Source organism: Moschus berezovskii, chromosome 1 (genome assembly GCF_049115385.1).
Source record: "Moschus berezovskii isolate FMDL1 chromosome 1, NW_MosBer_1.0, whole genome shotgun sequence".
Classification (NCBI taxonomy): domain Eukaryota; kingdom Metazoa; phylum Chordata; class Mammalia; order Artiodactyla; family Moschidae; genus Moschus; species Moschus berezovskii.
Genome location: NC_142460.1, coordinates 65,857,027 through 65,883,216, shown reverse-complemented (window position 1 = coordinate 65,883,216; position 26,190 = coordinate 65,857,027). Strand labels below are relative to the sequence as shown.

Here is a 26,190-nt window from a genome sequence, read left to right as displayed (position 1 = left end):
GTCCTATCAGTAAAAATGTGATGCAGATTCGCAAGAGAAGGAGGTTGATATTCAAGAAAGAAATACTTGACTGCAGCTTAACATCTTACAGTTTTTGAAATTGTTCTCCTTTGTTTTGATACAGTTGTGGAATCTATTACACATGTGTCTGAACCACCCGAGACCACGCTAGGTAATGATACACCCTGGCAGCTTTTGTCCTCATTGTCACCATCACCAGAAAACCCAGTTTCTCCTTCATTGTGAATCCATGTTGCAACATCATTCTTCCTCATCACGGTTAATTTTCTTTCTGGATACTTCTCTTCATAACCATTGTCCAAAAAAGTGTCTTCTCTCATTCAGCTTTGTGTCTAGATCTTGGCCTCTTGCTATTTCAGCCACCAAAACTGTCAAATCTAAAGCATCTTTTTCCTAAGGTTGAACATTCTGCCAGTTTGGTATCATGTTGAATATTTCAGATAATATATTTTTGTACTATGATCCACTTATACCTTCTGCCCTAGCAACACACTTTTCATTAGCAGTCATTTCATCACATTGATTTACTTGTTTTTTTTCTTTGTTAAACAAAATTCAGTGCTGCTGAATGGTTTATGCTTTAATAGTTTTTATTACTTTGTTTTATGGTTACTCTTGAACATATCTCTCTAGCATTATTGGGGTACTAATGTGGAGTGATGATTTAAAAATTAAGGATATTGCTTACCTTGAAAGTATTTTATAACCTGGCATCTCTAAGCAGTTTTTAAACTAAATACATCATTAAGAAGTAGGAGTGGTGTTCACTGCAATTTTCTTTTTTTCTGTAAAGTCTGCTTGTTACCATCCTTTCTGTACTAAAGGTTCACGAAGCACTATGGTAACCCTGGGTACGTTCCTTCAATTACTGTAGAAACATCACCTCTGCCTCCCCAAACTGTAATTCTACCCAGCCCAGATGAGCCTCAGACCACACTGAGTAAATGTATTGTTTTGTATTTCATGGAGAAGGTGAATGTTCACAGAGCTTCAAAGAACAGGAAGATGATAGTTGGGCACTATGATTGGCTGTCGGAAGCCGTAATTGCTACTCACAGTCTCTGATGGGCGATCCTACCTTTCTGATGCCCCATTCCTCTTTCTGTCCATCATCTGTAGCCAGTCCCATGGCAGTGTTGTGAATATCATTTAGGATTAACTGAAACACGCCTCTCAGCTACTCCGCAAGTCTTTCATATAGGAAATAGTAATATTTCTGGGGAAGAACATTTATATTCTATTTTAAAATATGAATATCCCAATTTTAAATGCTTTATCACCTTACTACTTTCTTCTGCTCCTTCCTGTGGCAGGTTGGCCACTTCACCGGATACAAATAAGAGAAACTGAAATCACACCAGTTAGTTGGCAAGTCATAAGGGTTTCCTTGGCGGATTTTGAAATGTAGGAAAACAAAGCATCTATGCAGATAGCTAAATGTACTTCTTACAAAGAAAAAAGTCTTTCAGTGTCTACAGGCTCTCTCAGAACAGCAGTTTATCATATATAAGCTCAAACTTATATTTTGATGGTCATGAAACTATTTTATATGGCTCTATTTCCAAAGGAGATATGGATATTAATTTTATTCATTAATTTATTCATTCATTATCAATTTTATTCATTGTTCATATAAACTATTTTATATGGCTCTATTTCCAAAGGAGATGTGGATATTAATTTTATTCATATAATTATTCATTAATTTTATTCATTGTCAGAATACCCCATTAAACTTTGCCTATTAAACTCTACAGTTTAATTTTACCAAAATTCCACACTGACTGTATTAACTGGATCTGTGTCTATTATCTCTAATGTTTTCAAGTTTTTTTAATAGCTGTGGTTATTAATATTATTGAAATATTTAATTGCAGATACTACCAGTGATACCAATCTCATTCTGAATTATTTTTTATAGAATTGCTTTATAACATGCCTTTACCTACAGATGGTCTCTTATACCCCAAGGACGCAAATAACCTGTCAGTATGAACCTCAGTAAGCAAAGCAATTCAGAGTTACAATATCACAAGACTAAGAAAACTGTACAAGTATAGAATTGTAGGGTTGGAAGGGTTCTTAAAAATCCTTTTACTTTTGATGAAGAACCCGAGGTTGTAGACCAAGTGATCAGCAAAGTGAGTTCTTAATCTCTGGCTCCTAAACCAGCATAATCTCCAAAATATCTTGTTCCTCTTTCTACAGGCGAGAAGATTCCACTGAAACCACTGCATGCTTTGTATATTTTAATTATCAGGAAGAAGTCTCTACAAACTCAACTTCTTTTATCTAATAACTCTTATTTTCAGCAAGCTTTTCTTAAGGGTCTGAAACTCCATGACCTTGGAAACCATCTGTTTCTTCTTTCTCTTTATCTCAGACACACTTAATCCAACCAAACAGGTGTTTCCACAAGCTGTGACCTTGCATTTGATCATTATTTTCCTCCAGCAAGATAAACCTTTAATTTTTTTCATGAAGAAATTGACTTTTACACTGAATGTCCTAGAACTCTTTTTAGAATTGCCCAGCAAAAGGATAACTTCCTTCGATAATGTATCCTTTCAATTTCTGTTCAAGTTTTCTTACCCAATATGACCAAAATTATGTTTTGTTTAACAAGATTAATTTTTTCCATAACTCTCTTATTAAGACATATTCTAGGTGTATTTGGAAAGTAACGTGCTTTTTATTTAGAAGAAATTGTGTCTCTTTGTACTTAAAATATACTGGGATACTCTGATAATACAATGCGAACTTATAATAAGGATGAATTATTTTATTATGAAATTTATTTTTAGCCTATTTAATAGGTATTTAAAGAAGATAATCCTAAAATTTCAACAGTGTCATTTGCCAGCTGAGTATCTTAGATATTAATTAATGTGCCATCTTGTTTTGTTTTCTATTATAATAAGAAAATTATCTTCTTATATTCTATTGCTCTTTGCCAGCTTTAATTATGTTAATTGCTGTATATTTACGTCTTCAGTCACTCAACAAACGTCTTTGAGCTCCTAGAACTTTAGGTACTGTTATTCTTGAGAAGCTCAAGAGCTCCGAACCTGTATCCTTTCTTTTAGCTTCCAAGCAGATACCACGAACTCCTTCCAAACCAAAAACATCTCCACGTCCAAGAATCCCACAAACACAATCAGGTAAATGTTTATTTTATATTCTGGCCTGAAAAGTTTGATGTTTGCAGAGTTACTCTGTTGAATTATAGCAAGTTAGATTTTTAACCCTTATAAAACAAGTCTTCCTTTGAAACCTAATAAATATTTATATTTAGACTTTATCAAAAAGTATAGTATTAAAGTAGCTTATTCCAAAAAGCTTCCCTACTGTTATGTTGGGCTTCCCTGGTGGCTCAGAGGTTAAAGCGTCTGCCTCCAATGCAGGAGACCCGGGTTCGATCCCTGGGTCGGGAAGATCCCCTGGAGAAAGAAATGGTAACCCACTCCAGTCTTCTTACCTGGAGAATCCCATGGACGGAGAAGCCTGGTAGGCTACAGTCCACGGGGTCACCAAGAGTCGGACACGACTGAGTGACTGAACGGAACTGTTATGTTATTTAAGAAGGGGATAGAGAAATATGGAATTTATTTAAAAATTAGCCTGCCTACTCCCTTTGCTTCTCCTAGTTTGAGAAACCCTTCCATGGTCCTTGAATATCCGTCACCCACCAGTCCCCTAATTATTTTTTGGCCTTTCAGTCAATTTTATTTAACATTAGATCATGAAGATGTTTAATATGTATCTTCTCCTATGAAATATTTACATAATATTGCTTTGGTTGTTTTGCTATGAGTTTTGGAAAGGAGCTAAGTAAGAGTCATTATAAACTATTTTTTTAATAGTATGGAAGTTCTTACTTGAATGATTAACCCTGACTTCTCAAACAAGATCTTGTTCATTTCCTCTGACTGCCTTCGCGGATCTCCATTTCAGGCTACCATAAACCTGACATACTTCAAAGAAAGCTCATATTTCCCTCCTTTTGGTTTCTCCTTTATATCAGTTGCAGATTCTCAGCATTTTACATCAGTTTTTATTCTTGTCCTCATCCAGCCTCTGGACTCCATCAGTTTTTCAAGATATTTCCAGCATTGACGCCTCCTCTAAGCATATACCCAGTCATGACAGGTCTGCTGTCACGAGTCCTCCTGTCACTCTTCCCTCCTAATTTAAAATTTTATCACTCCTTGATCCTTAAGTGGCTGATTAACTAGTTCATTTCATCAGTTAGTCACTCAACAAATACTTATTGCATGCTGACTACTGCCAGGCAATACGCTACACACTGGGAATGTGAAACAAAATTTCAGCCTTTTGTGGTCAAGGTAGTTACAGTCTAGCCAATCATCTATATTTAAATTTGTTTATACATGGCCTATTTCCAAAAAGTATATGAAGTGAACCTATCCAGTGTACTGGAAAGGAACCCTAACTATCACCAATGATCTGGGGAAAGGAAAATGTTAGCAGCATCAAAATTATGCTTGATCCAGGTAATAGCTCTGAATTACCACCACAAATTCTTTAATCACATCTCAGTATCCCTACTGAAAGAAAAAAAAAAAGAACTGTTAGATTTGGGAATGATCTTGAATGCCTGAGAGCTATTAACATTTTCTATTATATTTTTGAGAGAAATTTTGCCCATTATTTTTTCTTTAAAGGAAAACTCCTTAAAAGAAAGTCCTGGGTACCACATCTAGCTAATGATTTTCAATCTGCTTTAATGTATTTTAAAATATGTTTAATTAATTATTTAATTTAAAATGTGTTTATTTAATTACTAAAACTTCGCTAAAAAAATAATATGGGTGTGATACATAAGTATATGAAGGTATCAAGGCAACAATCAAATGAAAGAATAAGAAATTTTAAAATAACAGGAAATAAATTTGAAATATTAATATGTAAGAAATGCTGGGGAAATAATTGGAATTAGTGCATAAGTAAAAATAAATAGAATAAGAATTTTAAAAGCAAGCATATTAAATTTGTGGATAGGAAACGAAAATCTAATTTTAAGAAATCAACAGATAAAGTCATGAAAGGAAGCTGTCAACCTTTTATGTGAATATAAAGACTAGAATAAATGTTTCAGGAAAAGGAGAAATGGAAAGAAATAAGAAAGAATAAAACAATGTTGGAATGTAAGAGAAGAGATGAAAAATAAGATGTGCTGGAAGTTAAAACATTGAGGCTGTAAAGCCCTGGTTAGCAACATTATCAAAAGTAAAGGAGATAAGAACTAAGAAGGAAGGCATTCATAATTTTATTTTTTTGAGCTGTACGCTATACTTACAAAAATCGACATAGTAAATCAGGACCTTACTCTAGTTTCCAATTATGACACTCTAAGTTTCAACCTTGTTTGATTTTGATTTAGACCTTATCTAACCTTTCTTGACAAGATAAGCAACTTCAGAATGGATAGATACATACACTCAGTGGTTCCACTCAAACTCTGAAACCCTGGAGTGGCTGCAGACTGTAACAAGAGAGCATCCTGATTCTGTCCAACCGAGCAAACTCCAGTCCATCAGCATCTCCCCTGGAAAGTAGCTGCCATCCAAATACTTTGTCGGGTGGCCTAATATAAGGGGATAATTTGGAAGATTGTTCATTCTATGTATTCCTCTTAAAAGTGGGTGAAATTAGGATCTCTCTTACCCAGGAGAATATGAGCTTTACTTAATAGATCCCAGCAATACTCTAGGTTTTTATAGTCTTTTAAGACTCTTGAGAGTCCTTTGTACCGCAAGGAGATCCAGCCAGTCCATTCTAAGGGAGATCGATCCTGGGTGTTCAAAGGACTGATGCTAAAGCTGAAACTGCAATACTTTGGCAACCTCATGCGACAAGTTGACTCACTGGAAAAGACTCTGATACTGGGAAAGGTTGGGGGCGGGAGGAGAAGGGGACGACCGAGAATGAGATGGCTGGATGGCATCACCGACTCTGTGGACATGAGATTGAGTGAACTCCGGGAGTTGGTGATGGACAGGGAGGCCTGGCGTGCTGTGATTCATGGGGTCGCAGAGAGTCGGACACGACTGAGCGACTGAACTGAACTGAACTGAACTGAAGGATGTTTCATATGTATATATATGTATCACTCAATAGTTCAAAGACAAATGTTTAAACTCTCATAATACTTCCCCCCTTATATCTGGCTGCTGCTGCTAAGTCACTTCAGTCGTGTCCGACTCTGTGTGACCCCATAGACGGAAGCCCACCAGGCTCCCCCGTCTCTGGGATTCTCCAGGCAAGAACACTGGAGTGGGTTGCCATTAGCTGTTGCAAAAAGCCATTTGAATGGGAGAATGTTCTGCTCATGTGTGCAACACCAAATACAAATTATCATTGTTGGGCTCTAAGGCCATCATCCAACATAGAATGTACAACCTAAAGGGCAATGCAGTTGTTCATCTATCACTATTTTCAGAATGAAATTCTGTAATTGGGCATGCTGCCTTATTTATACTTAAATTATGTTGATAAATTAGATAGAAAAATTTAAATTTACTATATTTGGCATTTGAGGACATAGTGGGATCAAAAATTTGGAAGAAATCATCAAGAATATTTTATCATTAAATATACGTTTGATTTTTACATTCCTATGTTCATAAGTAACAATGAACAATCCTGTTATTAATAATTTTATATCTAGAAATCTTATAACCATCAAAATTACTCCTAATTTTTGAGGGGACAAGCAATGTGAAAAGCAAAATATACTCAGCTCTTTCTATGTCAACTTTTTACAGTTTCTCCAAAAGTGGAAAGAAATGTTTATAGGAGTATAGATTTCACATCATTTTGACATTCACACTTAATTCTCACCGTCACCCTTTGAGTTCGGACAGGTTTATTATGTCTGCCTAAAAAATGAGCAAGTTAAAAATGTGACCTGCAGAGCTGGAATATAGGAAACTCAAGAGTTGGGACCTAGTGATCATGTCTGGACCTTGGGGCTCAGTTCAAGCCTTGGCTCTGTTGCTTAATGACCATGTGACCCCAGGCAATAGTCTCCAACCTTACTTCAAAGTGAAGCTGGTCATTCCTTCCTCTCAGCATTATGGTGAGAATCAAAGGGCATAATCTTTATGGAAGCATTTTTGAAGTTGTAAAATGAACTATATAAATAAAATAGGCCTTTCTTCCCCTGCCCCCCACCCAGGACTAAAACAAACAAAAATCTATTACATTAGCACCTTGTTACTCCAAAGGAACAGCTGTGGAAAGACAGTTTGAGTTTGTAAACATGTCATTTAAAGGTTTATTTAGAGCCTAAGAATTGCCGAAGACACAGAGCATGAGCCCAACGATTCCGTTCCGTTGCCGATTCTCTTTCTGCTGTTGCTGACCTGACTTTAAGTTGCTTTCATACATGCTTTTTGGGGTCCCGCTTTGACTTTACTGAACTCATTCTTCACAGAAAGGCATGAGGATGGGTTTAAGAAATCAAGCAAACATCCAGAGAAGAAGAGTACTCTTGGATTAATTTAATTGCTATCTCTTCTGAAAGGTTTCCAAAATTTCTTCATCCTACCCTTATGCTTAGTCAAATTTTGCTGTTTCTCAGCTTTCATTTTTCTTAAAGTATTTGAAATTCTAACTGATTTACTTTTAGAGCTTAAGGTTTATTTTTCCATATAACTCCTATTTCAATACTTTTTTAAAAGCAATAATCAGGTTTATGCTTTGTCAGATCTTACGTGCTAAGCATGACTGGGAGATGCTGAAACCAAATGACTCATGGTCCAAGCTCTCTCTTTCAGCTCCTAAGGTATTCCAGCGTGTTACTCCGAAGCCAAAGACATCACCAAGTCCAGAAGTGTCCTATACACCACATGGTAAATGCTTTATTTCATGTTTAAGTCAAATGCATTCTACTGTCACATTCTGCTGCAATGAAACATGAGGAAGGATAGATATGAGGTCCATATTTCATTTATGTTCAGATACCATGCTGTGTCGTACATGATATAATCATTTCAAAGTGTTCATAAGAGTTACATATGTGCTCCATTATTTATGTCAACATTGATATAATCCAAAGGCAGAGAATTATGCCAAGGGTAGAAGACTTCTATTTTTTTTCTGACTTATATAAAATAGCCTTCTAGAATTAAGGGTAGAATGCTTCTTTCTTTTCTGACTTCTAAAATATAACCTACTAATGTTAACTATGCGATGCTCATGTTTCACCAGAATAAGATAAAGAATTGGGTTTTTTCCACAAAAATGATAAAAATGATGTTTTGCAAATGGAGAAAATTATGTTTAGCCATTTTCTTTGGTTCAGAAATTTTACACTATTCAGCATTGAGGATTTTTTTTCCTTTGTTTGAGGGGTTTTGTCATCTGTTTTTAATGCTACTTTCCCAGTTCATGGAGCAGTTGCTTAAGAAATTTGTTTCACACACACACACTAAATGATTTCTATAGCTACAGATCTATTTATTGTCTATCATTTGATAAGGCTTTTTGCCTGTTTAGGGGGGATTATCTTGCATTTGTGGGAGAAGTCAAGGTGGACACTGCAAGGACCCAGACGTTTCTCTAGATCCTCAAGTGATCATAAGAAGCCGCTGTTGGCTTTACTAAGTAGTTCATTGTTGGTTCACTAATAAGCCAAGCCAAATTTTTAGCCAGAGTATCTGAGAAATGCTACAGGTTTTGCCCCTTAAAAAAAAAAAAAGTTCAATTATTATAAATTCTTAGGTGGTCCTAGAAGATTATAGCACACTCCTAGAACCAAAGCTTTTCTGAGCTGTGGCTTGGCCTGATGGCATTTTGGAAGCAAGTGAATTCACTTGCTATCACGGTTTCCTGGTTGTGTAAGTGGAGAATGCTTCTGCTGCTGTGGGATGATTAGGTGGTTGCAGGTGATAGCCCACAGAGAGCCTTTTTGCCCTGAAGTCCAGACTGTAAATTTGTACTGCTAAAAGCAAAAGTCATATTATAAACACCGATAAGAAGAAAGCTTATCTTCTCACTGGCAAAAGGTCAACTTCTTGGTTTCAACTGTGGAAAAAATATGTTAACGGAGATGGAGTCATTAGCGATAATGACAGTATATGCGAGTGATTTTGTTACTTTTCCTCATTAGAAAAAGTAATACTATCGGTTCTGATATGACATAGTCTCATTAAAGTAATATATCTAATAGTTAAACTTTTCTTCTTTTTAAATATCTAATATTTACCTTTCTTTCATCAATACCTTATTTTTCACAGACACTGTAACTCGGAAGTTTGAGCCTTGGAACAGCAGCACAAATGCTCCCCATGGAGCCTTCATTAGGCTTATTTTATTGACTCTCCAGTTCCAAGTGTCTCTAAACCTGAGTGTGAATTGTGTCTAAACCTAGTTTGGTCCTGCCATCGTGTCCATCAGGAGTTCCCCTGTTACTCCATGGGTGTGATGCTACAGGAAGAAACATAAGGCAATTATTACTACTTTTCCGTTTCCTCCCAAGTGTTTACACAGACTGGATTCACACAGTTTGGGGGTTGTATCTAGTCTCAGGTTTGCTTCCTAATGAGCCCATGACTTTGTTTACTGGCTCCTCAGAAAACAGGGTAAGTTACATGTAAATGTAATGTGTCCTGGTATATCCTAGAGAGACAGACGCTCTGTAAAAATGTAAAATGTAGTACTGAAATCGGGACGTAGTTATGTTTTAATATGATGTTTGTCTCAATTCTAAGTGACGTCAGAAGTGACAAAACTGAATTTTTAGACTTGTATCAAATAAGTCAGTCTCGGATTCTCTGTACAGCTCTTCTATTCCATAGATGCCAAGCATAAACAGCTTTCATCCAGTTAGACCTTTAGAGAATATCCAGTCACTCAAATTAACTACAGTATTTAATGAGAAATCTAGACACACTGAGCCTACACAGCATGTCCAGAGCCAGACAGTACTGGCTTTTCTTTTGATCTGCCTTGGAGAAACGCTTTCAAATTCAGGTCAGAGGACTCACTTTGATGCCTGGTTCAGCGGAGCTGTGCCTTCTTTATAGATTTGTTTCTGTACCAAGGGCTGTCTTGGCTATGTGGCAACTTCTGTCACCACAGAAATATTTGGATAGACTTCAGTCATTGGAAGCAAGCCGGGGGGGGAGGGGGTGGAAATATCTAGATTTCAGCAAGCTATCCAACCCTGCAAATGCTCTAAACTACTCTCTTTGGCAGATTCTAATTTGCAGCATTTTTGCAGTTAGGAAAGAAGGGACGAATGCTAAAATGTCTTTTGGAGATGGAATTGCTAGAATGTGGACGATGACTGAATGGTGTCATGGACAGGAGGAGGACACTGATTTCCAGCTTAGGCAGGTGGTGGTGGTTTAGTCGCTAAGTCGTGTCTGACTCTTGGCAACCCCGTGGAATGTAGTCTGCCAGGCTCCTCTGTCTATGGATATTCTCCTGGCAAGATTACTGGAGTGGGTTGCCATTTCCTTCTCCAGAGGATCTTCCCCACCTGGGAATCAAACCTGGGTCATCACAGATGGATTCTTAACCAACTGAGCTACCAGGGAAGCTAGCTTACGCAGGTGGTAGATGCCAATATCATTAACTAAGGCAGAGAACACAGAGCGAGGGATAAGGTGCTAGGTTTGGAGGGCCAGTTGGATTGGTGGTTGAAATGAATTTTTGGCTTTCTAAACAGAAGTCAATATTTAGGATGTAGATTTGGGAGTCATGTGTCTGTGTGTCTACTATGTATAGGAGGTTCTTAAATTTTGAGGGAATGATATCATCCAGGAGAAGGTACAGACTAAGAAAATAAGAGATCAGAGATCAAAGTCTTAGAGGACATGGTTACATTTAAATAGTGGATAAAGGAAGGAGGAGCCAGCAGAAGTTTTTGTCAAATGATCAGAGAGTACCAGGAAAGAAGAACTCAGGAGGCCAGGCAGGGAAGGATGGCCATGAGTAACAGTGAGGAGGAGGAAGTCAGAAAAGCTGCTGGACTTGACAGTGCAGGCCTAGAAGCCTGCACCTGAAACCTGTGGGTCAGTGCTTCAGAATTCAGCAATTTTCCGACTTTGGAAAGGTAGAACAGCACAGATACCATAGATTACAAGCATATTCATAAGTCTGCAGTGAGGAGTCTGAGCAGTCACACTACTCAGGATAAATAAAAGCTGTAAATTGACTTAGATCAGTTCTAGTCAGGTTTTGTTGTCAAAGAGGCTAAGCAAAAAAATAAATAAAAACTTTTTGGTCTTTAGAACATTTGATATTCAGAACCATGGATGACACCTCATGGATCTGTGGGTGCAGGAGATCAGTGAAACGGAAGGCCATCTACGGTGGATGGAGAAGACGCAGTTAAGAAACCAGGAAGCAGAGGCAGAGTTCTTAGTTGAGAGGAAGGAGAGCAAGAAAGGGATTGTTTGAAGGGGAAGCCGTGTCAAGGAGCTGGTTATTAATTTTAGGATGTTGGAACTCTTGAGTAGTTTTATGGGTGGAGAGGGAAGAATTCATAGATAAATGAAAATATGGATTAATAGAGAAAAATAGAAGATAATAGAAATGATAGAAAGTGAAAGGTCCCAGAGGAGACACGAGGGAGGGTGACACAAGAGCACAAGTGAAGCTCTGAAAGTGGTCTCTGAGAGGGTAGGAAACCTGCTGCCTCTGCCGGGTACAAGGTTAAAATAAAGGAAGTGGGAATCTGGACATGAAGGAAGTGTGTGGTCTATGTGTATTACTTATCTATGAGAATATCTTTGTAGGCTGTTGCAAGGGTAAACCTTACTGAAGAATCCTTAGTGCACCATCTCTGTCAGAGCAACACCTTCATTCTCGCATCTACTCTGGCAGAACACTCTTGCATGTTCATTCACATTTGACCATATTAGACACTTCCACTCACAGTTGTCTTCTGGTAGTTGAATTTTTCTTTGAAGAGATGCCCTTTATTCAAAAAGGTAGTTAATATATATAACTGGTAAGTTAATTTGTTTGTTAATATAAATGATAAATTGGCTAATACAAAGGGTTCTAAAATATAATAATGGTAAATATTTTAATAAGGAAATAAAAACTGCCTTCTCAGTTAAATTGTCTTGATTTACACTCATAAGTTTCCCCCAGCATGGAAGATTTAGGTTTTTAGAATCATGCTCTTATTCAATTTAATACACAGCAGAATGCCACAGAGGGAAAAAAAAAAAAAAAAACGTTGCATTTCTTGGAGCTGCCATTGACCAAATAAGAGAATGATTCACATCCCTTTCCTGTGAATATTTCTAGTTCTTTCTTTTCCACTGACTTCACCTGCTTTAGAACGTCTGGTATGGCAGCTATTAAATCATCACTTCATGGTTAAAACGTGCCAGTGGCAGCAGCAGGAATCCACATTATGCTTGTCTGAATTCCTCAGGAAACTAAGGCAGGCAGCAGGTAATGTGTTTACAATATGGTGGATTTATTGGTAGCATATTTCTTCTCAACTTTTCCCTTCCTTAATCCCACCTCCTCTCTGTACAGTTTAGCACTGGAACCAATTAGGATGTTTATAAACTACGGGCTGCTTTGTATGGCCATGACCTTCTCAGAGCCACATCAAAGTGCCTTCTCCCTCATCCTACAGATAAACAGTTAGTTTGATTTACGGCTGGAAATTCTTCATGTTTTATTACTTGAATCTTTAAAAGACTACACAGCAGTGGTGAAATGTTCACCATTATGATGGGTTTTCTCTCACTTTGTCCACCACTTATCTTTTTTGAAGTTAACCTTTTTAAAACAAACAAAAATCCACATTTCAAGTTCTCCTTGTCTTTATCTTTTAGCTCATAGAAGTTCTAATAGAGTTACATTTCTTTCCAATGGACCAAATTCCACAACTGTGATTTCACTGGTACTTACTCAGTGGCCTAGACTAAGAACAGATGTGACATTCACATTCAATGTAATCGCCAAAAGCCATAAAAGAAAATGAATGACCATTTTATATGATCTTTCTTCTGCACAAATGGTAAAGCTGTGCTTGTCCATCTTGTGGTGCAAAAGTTTTTTCTTCATCTTTCTCAGAGGGAGAGTTCTAGCCTGAATCCTATTTTTTTTTTCCCTCCAGCACCATATAAGATGCAAGAAAGTTACACTGCATACCTAAGGGTATTTATGAATTTAGTGTGGTAGGAGAACTTTTCAGTGAGTGAGTAGGGTTGACAAGGACTTCCTTGTAGGGAAACTGAGTCAAAGAAATACATTATATTGCTCCTGAAAGGAGATTTGCCATAAAAATCGGGTATTAACAATAGGCAAGTCAACCTGATATTTTCCCCAATGAGAGATAAGGCATCAATTCTCAGCCTACCGTTTTATTTTTCCAAAGTTGAACTGGACACAGATATTAAAAATATACTACATATCAGAACTGAATATGAGTAGGCTTGTAGTTTAGCATACATTTGTCTCCCTTGTTTTCATGCCAGGAGGCCCTAATACTTATTATACTAGAAGCCACATCACTAAGAATGACGAAAATGACAAATTTTATCTAACATTTACTACTTAACAAGCACTCTCATCAACTTTACATGTGGTGTCTTCTAATGAGTGGCTGATTCCTTTTGCTCTATTTTTCTCCCTATAACTATTATGCCTTTTAGAATAAAGTTTTGTTCTCTTTTTAGATCCTGAAGAGTTTTGCTTTTCTGGCCGTTTCCCCCAATTTTCAGCCCATTTCTTTAAAATAATGTTTCCTATTTCTGTTGGTGGAATTTTAGCAGGAATATCACATGGCAGCTAACCACTTCAGACAAAAGCTGACTTTTTATTTTGAAGTTAACTTAGGAAGATAACCTGCTTCTGTTTAATTAAATTAGTTTTTTTCCCCTTTTTATCCCCCCTCAGTGGAATCTTCAAAATGAACCATGACCAACTTTGTTTTACTGCTACTAGAACCTTCCCTAATACACTGACATTTTTCCATTTTGGAAAGACACTCCCTTTCTTGCCTTAGTGTTTTAGCCATTGTGAAAATATCTAATTCATGCTTCCCAGGGATTTTTGTCTGTGGGTTGAGTTTCACTCCAGGTATGGCATTTGGAATGCACAGTGTTTTATAATCTTTTTCTTTCAGTTCCAAGAGATGTGCTCCTTCCCCATAAGCCAGACCCTGAAGTCTCTCAGAGTGAACCTGGTAAATGAACTGTTTTATTCTCCCAGTTAGGAAGTGTATTTTTCAAAAACTATTCTTGAGGCAAATATATTTTTGTAATGAGGGTGATATGTAGAAGAAGCTCAGAGAAAATTTTAGATAGAAAATATGTATCTCTTTAGAGGAAGATTTAACCATGCAATCTGCTTGACATATTTCCCCCATGAGGGAATAGGGTATAATTAATTAATTTTCCCTGAAAGTGTTTTTATTGAATAGGAAATCATGCTAACGTTATAAGATACAATTGTTAACTGAGTCAACCATTTTCACCTTTTTTCAGGATGTAAATATAGCTACATCCAAATGTACTTTTAAATTAAAAATATGGGTGCCGACCCAAATTGTCCTCATAGTGACAGTGAATGAAAACTTTAAAGTTTTAGCTAAACTAAGTTCCCTGGGTGTCACCTGATATATAGAATTTTCTTATATTTATTCTGATTCTCTAAGAGAATGTTTAAATGTTCAGATGGGTGCATTGTAGAGACACATTAACTAGGTTTACTCCACCAGGTAGTGATTCTCATAAATATATTTCTTTGGTTTGCTTTTGGCCTAGTTCTGCAACCTGTTACCTTTAGAATCCATCTGCCAGAGACAACGTTAGGTAATGGTTTTTCCATTTGACCCACTCTAATTATTTTCCTGGCTGCCATCAATATCGCAGGTCTTTCTCAAACAATCACATTGAAACATCCTCCCTTCTCAATCCTCTTCATTGTTTCATTCTCATTTTTACCCTTTTCAGAATAGAAAGGCAGTGGTTTCACTGTTTTAAAGGTTTGCTGTGAAGACCAACTTAAGACAGCTCATTACCACGTTCATCCTCACCTACCTCATTTATCTGCGTTCAAAATTATCCCACCTTACTCATGCCCATATACTTAACATTTCTGCTGGCTTAATGGTTCTCAGCTGTGGCCTTAACAATACACTAGCATGCTGTGGAAGGCTCTGGCAAGTAATTATTATATATCTCAAAATACTAAAATTTGCCACTGGTTTATTTTTAAAAATAGATTTGAATGGACTCCAGATGGTTGCTATAGTGATGATGTCTTCTCCCCTGGGTGATGCTGTGTGCTCTCTTGGAGCGGAGAGATGCAGCTGACAGACCTAGAACCATGTCTAAACCATACCTATCTTAACCAGGCATGGTCATGAGTGTGTCGAGCACTGAATGTTGTTTATTATCTATCCTGGTGGGGAAGAGAAACAGTTGAGAACCATTATTCTGATATTCCACAGGTTCCACGCACACTTAACTTTCTTTTCCGTGACCCACTTAATGTTTTACTTTTTGTATTTCAAGTAACAGAATCTCATGTAGTATTATTTTGACTGGTTGCTGGCTTTCGAATCTAAAGATTGACAGCCTTGGTACTTCCTTGTCTTTTCAGCTCCTTTAGAGACACGAGGCAGCCCTCTCATTCCTATGATTTCACCAAGTACTAGTCAAGAGGAACTACAAACCACTCTTGGTAAATTTTGCTTTGATATTCAGTCCAATGAGGACTTAACATTTTAGGAATTGCCCTTAAAGTATCCATACGTATGTTGTGTTCATGGTATTCTAAACAATAGAGGGTCTCTTTTTATCATTGTAAAAGATATCCATTGCACTAATTCTTTTACATTAACTGTGTATTTGTCCTTCTAATATTTATGCTGATTTCCAATAATAGATGAGAATGTTTTAAAACATCTTAACAAAATTTCAGTTCCTTTTCTGGAAAAAGAATCTTCCCGATATATATATATAATTATGGCTGGTTTGTGCTGTTGTATGGCAGAAACCAATACAACCTTGTAAAGCAATTTCCTTCCAATTAAATAATAAATTTAAAAAAAGTCTTCCCAGTGTATATCAATGCTATACTTTCTTGTTGCTTTTTCCATATTTGAAACTGCATTTGGGAAGAAAAATTTTATTTTTGAAATCTGAATATCGTATAGTGCTAGTTGCAATGCTAAACAATGGGAATCCCAAAATACAACTGCTTTAAAGGTCTTTACCTTGGAGAAATTGCCATCTAATAGAAAGACAGGATTTAGCAATAATTGTGCTTCCTCTGTACTACCCAGTGTTCTACACGTATTTTTTAATTTAAGACACATTACAAGTTTGTGATGTAGATTCTATTGTCCCATTTTACAGATTAGAAAATTGAGGCATAGAAAGATTTTAAAAATCTGGCCAAGTTGTAGAGCTAACATCAGAGCCAAACTGGAACCCACATTCTCAGTTGTCAGAGCTCCTGGAATTCACTCTCATACATTACAATGAGATCATAGAGAAATGAGCAGCACACTGAACAAGCAAAGTACCTGGGGGTATGAGGGAAGGCTTCACAGAGGAAGTGACATGTACGCTAGGCCTTCCAGTTGGAATGAGAGTTAAAGGTATGAAGGGCTCTTCAGGTTAAAGAGAGATGGGGAAGAGGCACATACAGAGAATGGTAGCTGGACTCATCTGATGAACATGTGGGTGGCCTGGAGAAACACAGGTGGACGGATGAGTCAGGAAGACTGGTTGGGATGAGCTGGCCATGCTTTCGAGGAGTTCAGCATCGATGTCTTCACTGTGTGGGATACCTTAGTTTGCCTGTGACTTGGCTGAATGTGAACAGGAAAGCAAGAATTCCCAGCTTGTGTTTGTTGGCTCCTCTGCCCTGTCCACACCACATCCCACGTGCAGCACTGTTTATAATAGCCAGGACATGGAAGCAACCTAGATGTCCATCTGCAGACGAATGGATAAGAAAGCTTTGGTACATATACACAATGGAGTATTATTCAGCCATTAAAAAGAATACATTTGAATCAGTTCTAATTAGGTGGATGAAACTGGAGTCTATTATACAGAGTGAAGTAAGCCAGAAAGAAAAACACCAATACAGTATACTAACACATATATATGGAATTTAGAAAGATGCAAATGATAACCCTGTATACGAGACAGCAAAAGAGACACAGATGTATAGAACAGTCTTTGGGACTCTATGGGAGAGGGTGAGGGTGGGATGATTTGGGAGAATGGCATTGAAACACGTATGTTGTCATATGTGAAACGAATCACTAGTTCAGGGTCAATGCATGTTATAGGATGCTCGGGGCTGGCATGCGGGGATGACCCAGAGGGAGGATAAAGGGAGGAGGGAGGTGGGAGGGGGGTTCAGGAGGGGGAACTTATGTAAACCCGGGGCAAATTCATATCAATGTATGGCAAAACCAACCAATATAATATTGTAAAATAATTTGCCTCCAATAAAAAATAAATTAACTACAAAAAAAAAAAAAATCAGTGGCTTTATTTTCCTCCCTTCATCCCTTTTCAGGTAAACCCATTCTTTGTGTGTGAAATAAAGTTACTGATCCCATTTTAAAAGGAATCCTTTTTGAAGGAAAATACTTAAAACTGAATGAGTAGATATATCCTAATTACCAAATATTCATTTATTATAGCATAGGCCTTCAAAGTCAGCATTACCCATAAGAGGAAGTCAAAAGTACTTATCAAGAATCACTGCTGAATATGTTAATTATCTAAATTCCACTTCTGGGTTTTTTGCCCCTTTTTTTTTTTTTTTTACTATATCTTAGTTTATTGGGCCAACTATCACAATTATCTATGAGCAGAAACTAGATTATAAAACAGGCAGAAAATAAGATGACAGCATATTATTTTCACCAAATATTTCCTTGGATCCAGGATGTGGCAAAGTGAACAGTATAATTTGCTCTGTCAGTATGATGTTGTAATTATTTCACGATAATATAGGGGTGTTTATTTTGTTAGGAGTAATGTGTCTGTATGTCAATAAACCTTGATTTTCATGTGAGATAAATAGAATATTTATTCTTAGGTGGTGTAAATGCACATTATTTTCTATGATCTATTTTTTCCAGCTCACCTAAATAACTTGTGAGGCTCGTGAAATAGAAGGAAACATGAAGGCAATGATACATAAGACAGGAGGCATATCCAAGAGTATAGCCATGTCCAGTATCATTAAACAGTGATCCTGAACTAAAAGCTTTTGGAGATCCTTATAATAATCATTAATATAATAGTTTAAGGAGACAGTAAATATAATAAATCGGAGTTATTAAAATGTACCAGTAACTTTAAGATGATCACTAGGCATAGTTATAAATGCAATTTACCATTTTTTCATTGCATGGGGAAGAAAAGAGTGTGGGTTTTGTTGTTTTTGTTGTTTTTTTACTTGTTCGTTAATGATATTTATTTAAAGCCATTCATCTTACTGTGTTTTACCCAGCAGAAACAGACCAGTCTACCCAAGAACTCTTCACAACGAAGGTTCCACGAACGACTGAATTGGCAAAGACAACTCAGGGTAAAGCTGTTTCCCTACCCCTGGATAGTAGCTTTTCCTTCTTTGTTTAAGCAGGAAGAAAATTTTCCTTTAAGAAACAGAATTTTCATCACAGTGAGTTAGTTTAAATTTTTTTCACTTCATAGGTACAAGACGTCAGCCAAGTAGTAATATTTATATGATTACCAGTTGAACGTAGGAAAGACAGTCTCTAGTTAGAGCTTTGCTTTTGAATGCTAATGTTCTTTGCAGTTGATGATAATGACTAAGAATGTAAGCTCCTATTTTTTTTTCCTTGCCTTACCTTCTTTCACCTCATTTTCCAGATCTGATAAATAACAATCTGTGTTATCTTCCTGCTTCTCCTCCTACTTTCTCTACCTCTTTTCCTCTTTGTCCTATCTCCAAAACTTGATGAACTAATTGATACTGCAGCCTGAGAAAATCATTTTTAATGATGAATTAATATTGAAACATCCAGGAAGGTTTGCTCTGGGGTTTCCTTATATTATTTCTTCTTTCTGCTTTTTGGGAAGTCAATTCACCTACACAAAGCTTTTTCTCACATCTTCATGCTCTCAGACATGTTTCCTTTTTATATACTTCTTACTTGGATTGTAACCAGTTACAGATTTCCAGTATTTTCATGTTTTTTTTTTCTTTTCCTTTTTTTTCCCCTTAATAACCCTCTTTTGCCCATCTCTACCTCTAGCATGTGGAAGAAAGTCCCCCAAAATGAGAGCAAATAAATTTTAAAGAGCTGCAAGACAAATTAATTTTACTCAATTGTCAGTTATACTGGAGGGAGGGATTGGTAGAAGAAATATAGCAATAAGAGGAAATGATAATAAAAGAAATCTACCTTTAAGGGATAGATTTTATAATAAGTAGAGCAGTACTTATTCTAAATGAACATGACTGAGAATACTCATTATGGTATAGGGCAATTCTTATAAATTTTCTAAGTCTTTTGAATTTGTTTCATTTTTATAATGGCCTAAATGTTAATTTTATTTACTTTATTACCTTTCTGTTTATTAACTTTTATTTATTTAAAAAATATGCACAGAAGTAAGGAGCCTAGTGTAATAGCAACCTTCCCACACCCTCATTATCAGTTTCCGAGACTAACAGCAGATGTTCAATCCTATTGCATCCATACTTCATCCTGATCTTTATATGTTTATTTCTTAATGTGTTTGCAAACCTCTTTAATGTCTGGCTTAATAGAAGATGGCTGGATTCTCATAATCAAACACATTGATGTTTTTACAGCAAAATATGTATTGACAATAAGCAGGATAAATATTCTTCAGGTTGTATTGCCAAATGAGAAAAAGATTTAAGCTTTTAGAGCCTTGACAATTTCAGAATTGAGAATAAAAAATAATAGGCATGTTCTTTTCTTGTTTTTGCTTCCTCTTACTTTAATGGGAATATCAATATTTTTATCAAATTGCTTCGAGAACTTGGCTTTGTAGATGAATTTCACAGTTGATTGGATGTATACTCAAGATCTGATACCATTCTATGAATTATCTTAACATATTTATATAACATACTGCATTTTAATCATTTTCTTATGTTCTGAGGATCCTTAGCCTAACCTATGCGGCTCTGGGATCCACACTTTTCTAGACTTGTGCCAAGGCCCTTTAAGGGGGGCTCACCAGGAATGCATTCCCAACATGAGCCAGGCCAGTAACCCTGCTTGGCAAGCCTTAGTAACAGCACCTGCCTGTGTGTCCTAGATCAGCCTTCGACCTAACCCTCATAAACGCGTGCCTGAGCATTGTGGACCAGGAAGTTGACCCGTTGCATTATTTTTAGCGTGTTGTGTTTCTAACAGTAGGCATTAGATGCACAAGACGGCACACAGCAACTTGAGAGATGCTGTTGAGAATGAAATTGTTCCTCTTGATCTTCACGCTCCACCCATTTGTGTACCTTGTGGCTTTTTGGTCTCCGGGCCCTCAGCAGTAAGGCCCCAGTGCTCCAAAGAAACTTAATGCCTAAAACCTCCAGCATGAATGTGCTAGTAGGATCTCCAGCACCATCCCTCTCTGCCATTCTTGCTTCTTTGTCTGCTGAGACAATTTCCTGCAGGTTTCCTATTTGAAACCCTGACATATTCAAGATTCTCTCCTTTGCTCCTCTTATCTCAACCCATGGTAGAAATCCACTGGCCAGAAGCATCCTGGGGATATTTTTTTTTTTTTTAATCCTTACTTTATTTGGCTGCGCTGGGTCTTAGTTGCAGCATGTGGGATCTAGTTCCTGAACCAGCGATAGAACCTGGGCCCCCTGCTCTGGGATCATGAAATCCTAGCCACTGGACCACCAGGGAAGTCCCTTTGGGGGCATTTTGATTATTTATTTCAGCCCCCGATCTTTATGCCACCCAGAGAAATTTGTACCCTTCTTTCCCTCCCCCAATACTGGGCAAAACAAAGGTCCTTAAAGGTATTTCTCCTATAATCCCTGTTTGTCTATTTTTTATGTTATCTTTGTCAGTATTTTTAGTATTCTTTTTACGCAATTTTATAAAACTCTTTAGATATGAAGCTATCTTTTAAAATTATTTTTATTATCAGTCACCAAAAGCTATGTCGAGATGATATTTACAATATTACATCCTCACAATGAGTCTTTGTCTTTTTTTTAATTTAAAATTGAAACCCTCAAGCAGTTTTCTCAAGGCCCTATATTATCTAGTCATGAGATATGTAATTCACAGCCTAAACTTGTTATATTTCAACTCCTTTATGAAAAGTTCTTTCAAAATATAAGTAAAGACTACAGAAAAAGAAAAAAACAAATTCTGATCCTGTGGCTTAGAAATAATGAATGTAGTACTGATTATTTCTGTGTTCTGCTCAAAGTTTCTTTTCTAAAGTTTTTAAATTTATATTTTCCAGACTGATACTAATAGAGCCATGATTCTATATATTTCTTAAAGCAAAGACAATCTAACATTGAAGAAATTAACAAGAGAGCTGAAATATGTCCAACTGACAGGGAACCCTACCACTGTCAAAGAAAATTGAAGAAAAACATTTGCAAGTCATCACCACATATTTTAGGGCGTGTGAGAACTGACTTTTTTAAAAATAACATCAGTTCCTCTGTTCACTCTAGTTATTACATGTTGAAAGTCCCATGTTAAACCTACAGAGAATTTCAGTACATGTCTGCTATTTTTGGCCTGAAATTTGGCAAAATTCTGCTCATCAGTCTTCACATTGGAAGTTTATAAATGAGCTACATTATAATATGTTTTGCAGGTGTATTTTTTTAATGTGGTAGGCAAGGCATTTGCTGATTTATGGTTACATAAATACCCACTCAAGATGTGAACAAAATCACTGAAACAGTGTAATCTACTTACAAAACTTCCACAAAAATTTTTTCCAGTCTTAGCTAAAGTATTACCAAGAAAGTTGGTGGCAGGAGGCAATGTGGTGTGTTGAGGCAGGCAGAGGAGGGAAGATGAGGATAGACACACTCCAGGATGGATGCACACTTTAAAAGCTTATAGAGGAACTTCCCTGGTGGTTCCGTGGTTAAGATTCCACCCTTCCACTGCAGGGAACTAGTGTCAATCCCTGGTTGAGGAACTAAGATCCTGCATGCTATGTGGCCAAAAATATAAAGAAAGAATAAAGAAAGAAAATCACACATTTACAGAGTACTGGTTTGTGTCAGAAATGGAAATAAATTAAAAACATAAACTTTGATTAAAAATAAAAGGAAGGGAAAAAAGCTTAGGGACCAAAAATATTTCAGCTGAATTTCTCATGAATCTGCCTGCTTACAATGGTTACTCATTTTTAAAAGGTATTTGACAAGTCATCATTAATGGTTCTCACTGTGTCAGGCCCTGGATAACAGGAGCAAAAAGTAACAAGGTGGCATGTTGGTCCCTGGGAATTCTGAGTACTTGATCTTTTCTCACCCTCCCCTGATGAACAGGAACCAGAGGTCACTTTCATTCATCCCTAAAGCTTTACTGGAAAAGGAAGTAGCAACCCACTCCAGTATTCTTGACTGGAGAATTCCATAGACAGAGGAGCCTGGCAGGCTATAGTCTCAGTTCAGTTACTCATTGTGTTTGATTCTTTGTGACCCCATGGACTGCAGCACAGCAGGCTTCCCTGTCCATCACCAGCTCCTGGAGTTTACTCAAACTCATGTTCATTGAGTCAGTGATGCCATCCAACCATCTCACCCTCTGCCATCCCCTTCTCCTCCCACCTTCAATCTTTCCCAGCATCAGGGTCTTTGCCAATGAGTCAGTTCTTCACATCAGTTAGTCAAAGTATTGCAGTTTCAGCTTTAGCATCAGTCCCTCCAATGAATATCCAGGATTGATCTCCTAGAATGGACTGGTTGGATCTCCTTGCAGTATAAGGGACTCTCAAGAGTCTTCTCCAACACCACAGTTCAAAAGCATCGATTCTTCGGTGATCAGCTTTCTTCACAGTCCAACTCTCACATCCATACATGACCACTGGAAAAACCATTGCCTTGACTAGACGGACCTTGGTTGGCAAAGTAATGTCTCTGCTTTTTAATATACTATCAAGGTTGGTCATAACTTTCCTTCTAAGGAGCAAGCGTCTTTTAATTTCCTGGCTGCAATCAGCATCTGCAGTGATTTTGAAGCCCCCCAAAATAAGTCTGTCACTATTTCCTTTGATTTCCCATCTATTTCCCATGAAGTGATGGGACCAGATGCCGTGATCTTCGTTTTCTGAATGTTCACCTTTAAGCCAACTTTTTCACTCTCCTCTTTCACTTTCATCAAGAGGCTCTTTAGTTCTTCTTCACTTTCTGCCTTAAGGGTAGTGTCATCTGCATATCTGAGGTTATTGATATCTCTGCCAACAATCTTGATTCTAGATTGTGCTTCATCCAGCCTGACATTTCTCATGATGTACTCTGCATATAAGTTAAATAAGCAGGGTGACAATTTACAGCCTTGACGTACTCCTTTCCCGATTTGGACCCAGTGTGTTATTCCATGTCCAGTTATAACTGTTGCTTCTTGACCTGCATACTGATTTCCAGAAGGCAGGTAAAGTGGTCTGATACTCCCATCTCTTTAAGAATTTTCCGCGGTTTATTGTGATTCACACAGTCAAAGGCTTTGGTGTAGCATATAAAACAGAAGTAGATGTTTTTCTGGAACTCTCTTGCTGTTTCGATGATCCAGCAGATGTTAGCAATTTGATCTCTGGTTCCTCTGCCTTTTCTAAATCCAGCTTGAACATTTGGAAGTTCACGGTTCACATACTTTTGAAGCCTGGCTTGGAGGATTTTGAGTATTACTTTGCTAGCGTGTGAGATGAGAGCAATTGTGCGGTAGTTTGAGCATTCTTTTGCATTGCATTTCTTTGGGATTGGAATAAAAACTGACCTCTTCCAGTCCTGTGGCCACTGCTGAGCTTTCCAAATTTGCTGGCATATTGAGTGCAGCACTTTCACACCATCATTTTTTAGGATTTGAAATAGCTCAACTGAAATTCCATCACCTCCATTACGTTTGTTCATTGTGATGCTTCCTAAGGCCCATTCGACTCTGCATTCCAGGATGTCTGGCTGTAGGTGAGTAATCACATGTTCATAGTTATCTGGGTCATGAAGATCTTTTTTGTACAGTTCTTCTGTGTATTCTTGCCACCTCTTCTTAATATCTTCTGCTTCTGTTAGGTCCATACCACTTCTGTCCTTTATTGTGCCCATCTTTGCATGAAATGTTCCCTTGGTATCTCTAATTTTCTTGAAGAGATCTCTAGTCTTTCCCATTCTAGTGCTTTCCTCTATTTCTTTGCACTGATCACTGAGGAAGGCTTTCTTCTCTCTCCTTGCTATTCTTTGGAACTCTGCATTCAAATAGGTCTTTCTTTCCTTTTCTCCTTTGCCTTTAGCTTCTCTTCTTTTCTCAGCTATTTGTAAGGCCTCTTCAGACAACCATTTTGCCTTTTTGCATTTCTTTTTCTTGGGGATGTCTTGATCCCTGCTTCCTGTACAATGTCACGAACCTTCATCCATAGTTCTTCAGACACTCTGTCTATCAGAGCTAGTCCCTTGAATCTATTTCTCATTTCCACTGTATAATTGTAAGGGATTGGATTTAGGTCATACATGAATGGTCTAGTGGTTTTCTGTTTTCCCTACTTTCTTCAATTTAAGTCTGAATATTGCAGTAAGGAATTCATTATCTGAGCCACAGTCAGCTCCCGATCTTGTTTCTGCTGACCGTATAGAGCTTCTCCTTCTTTGGCTGCAAAGAATATCAGTCTGATTTCACTGTTAACCATCTGCTGATGTCCATGTGCAGAGTCTTCTCCTGTGTTGTTGGAAGAGGGTATTTGCTATGACCAGTGTGTTCTCTTGGAAAAACTCTATTAGCCTTTACCCTGCTTCATTCCATGCTCCAAGGCCAAATTTGCCTGTTATTCCAGCTATTTCTTGACTTCCTCCTTTTGCATTCCAGTCCCCTGTAATGAAAGGGACATCTTTTTTTGGTGTTAGTTCTAGCAAGTCTCGTAGGTCTTCATAGCACCATCCAACTTCAGCTTCTTCAGCATTACTGGTTGGGGCATAGACTTGAATTACTGTGATACTGAATGGTTTGCCTTGGAAACGAACAGAGATCATTCTGTCGTTTTTGAGATTGCATCCAAGTACTGCATTTCGGACTCTTGTTAACCGTGATGGCTATTCCATTTCTTCTAAGGAATTCTTGCCCACAGTACTAGATATAGTGATGATCTGAGTTAAATTCACCCATTCCACTCCATTTTAGTTTGCTCATTCCTAAAATTTCAATGTTCACTCTTGTCATCTCCTGTTTGACCACTTTCAATTTGCCTTGATTCATGGACCTAACATGAATTTAGGTCCTATGGAATATTGTTCTTTATAGCATCAGATGTGACTTCCATCACCAGTCACATCCACAACTGGGTGTTGTTTTTGCTTTGGCTCCATCCCTTCATTCTTTCTGGGGTTATTTCTCCACTGATCTCCAGTAGCATGTTGGGCACCTACCGACCTGTGGATTTCATCTTTCAGTGTCCTGTCTTTTTGCTTTTTCATGCAGCCTGTGGTGTCACAAAGAGTCAACATGACTGAATAACTAATACACAAAGCTTTAATGAATGGCACTAAATGAGTATTTATTCACTTCAGGGTTCATGAGCTAAGACAATTTGATAGAGACCACATGTTTCTACTCTTTTCTTCTTACATACCTAAAATATTTTTCTTTTTGCCATTATGATTACTTGTCTTCTTTGGCAAAATATTTTTCCACAATGACTCTCTGATTGAGAAATGTGAATAGACAGATGGATGGATCGATGGACAGGTGGACAGATACATAGATGGATGGAGGGGTAGATGATTGACTTCTATGTTTACCATATTAAGCAACCATGTGGTGAAATAAATGCCCTTGAAAACATGAACTAATTGGTGACTAATCCTTAACGCATGTTATCTAAGGCCTACGTTACTTTGACTATGTGCATCTTTAATTTCCAGTCATGAATATTTTCACTTGCTTTATTTTCCTTTAGCGGGCTTTCCTGGTGGTTCAGACAGTAAAGAATC

General features: G+C 37.4%; 1 protein-coding gene across 18 annotated transcripts in view; it reads left to right on the top strand.

The window, feature by feature from the left end:
• The window catches only part of ABI3BP (ABI family member 3 binding protein), a 306,112-nt gene that overhangs the window by 212,978 nt on the left and 66,944 nt on the right, over positions 1-26,190 (top strand). For 8 of the 18 annotated variants that reach the window (XM_055414325.2, XM_055414159.2, XM_055413796.2 and 5 more), the window contains 7 exons: positions 125-172; positions 3,108-3,182; positions 7,824-7,898; positions 14,150-14,209; positions 14,790-14,837; positions 15,631-15,711; positions 18,514-18,591. In XM_055414325.2, the coding sequence (XP_055270300.2) occupies positions 125-172; positions 3,108-3,182; positions 7,824-7,898; positions 14,150-14,209; positions 14,790-14,837; positions 15,631-15,711; positions 18,514-18,591 (465 nt within the window). Of the gene's footprint in view, positions 1-124; positions 173-886; positions 962-3,107; positions 3,183-7,823; positions 7,899-14,149; positions 14,210-14,789; positions 14,838-15,630; positions 15,712-18,513; positions 18,592-26,190 lie in introns of all 18 variants that reach the window. The other 10 variants (XM_055414393.2, XM_055413624.2, XM_055414249.2 and 7 more) reach the window with 8 other exon arrangements.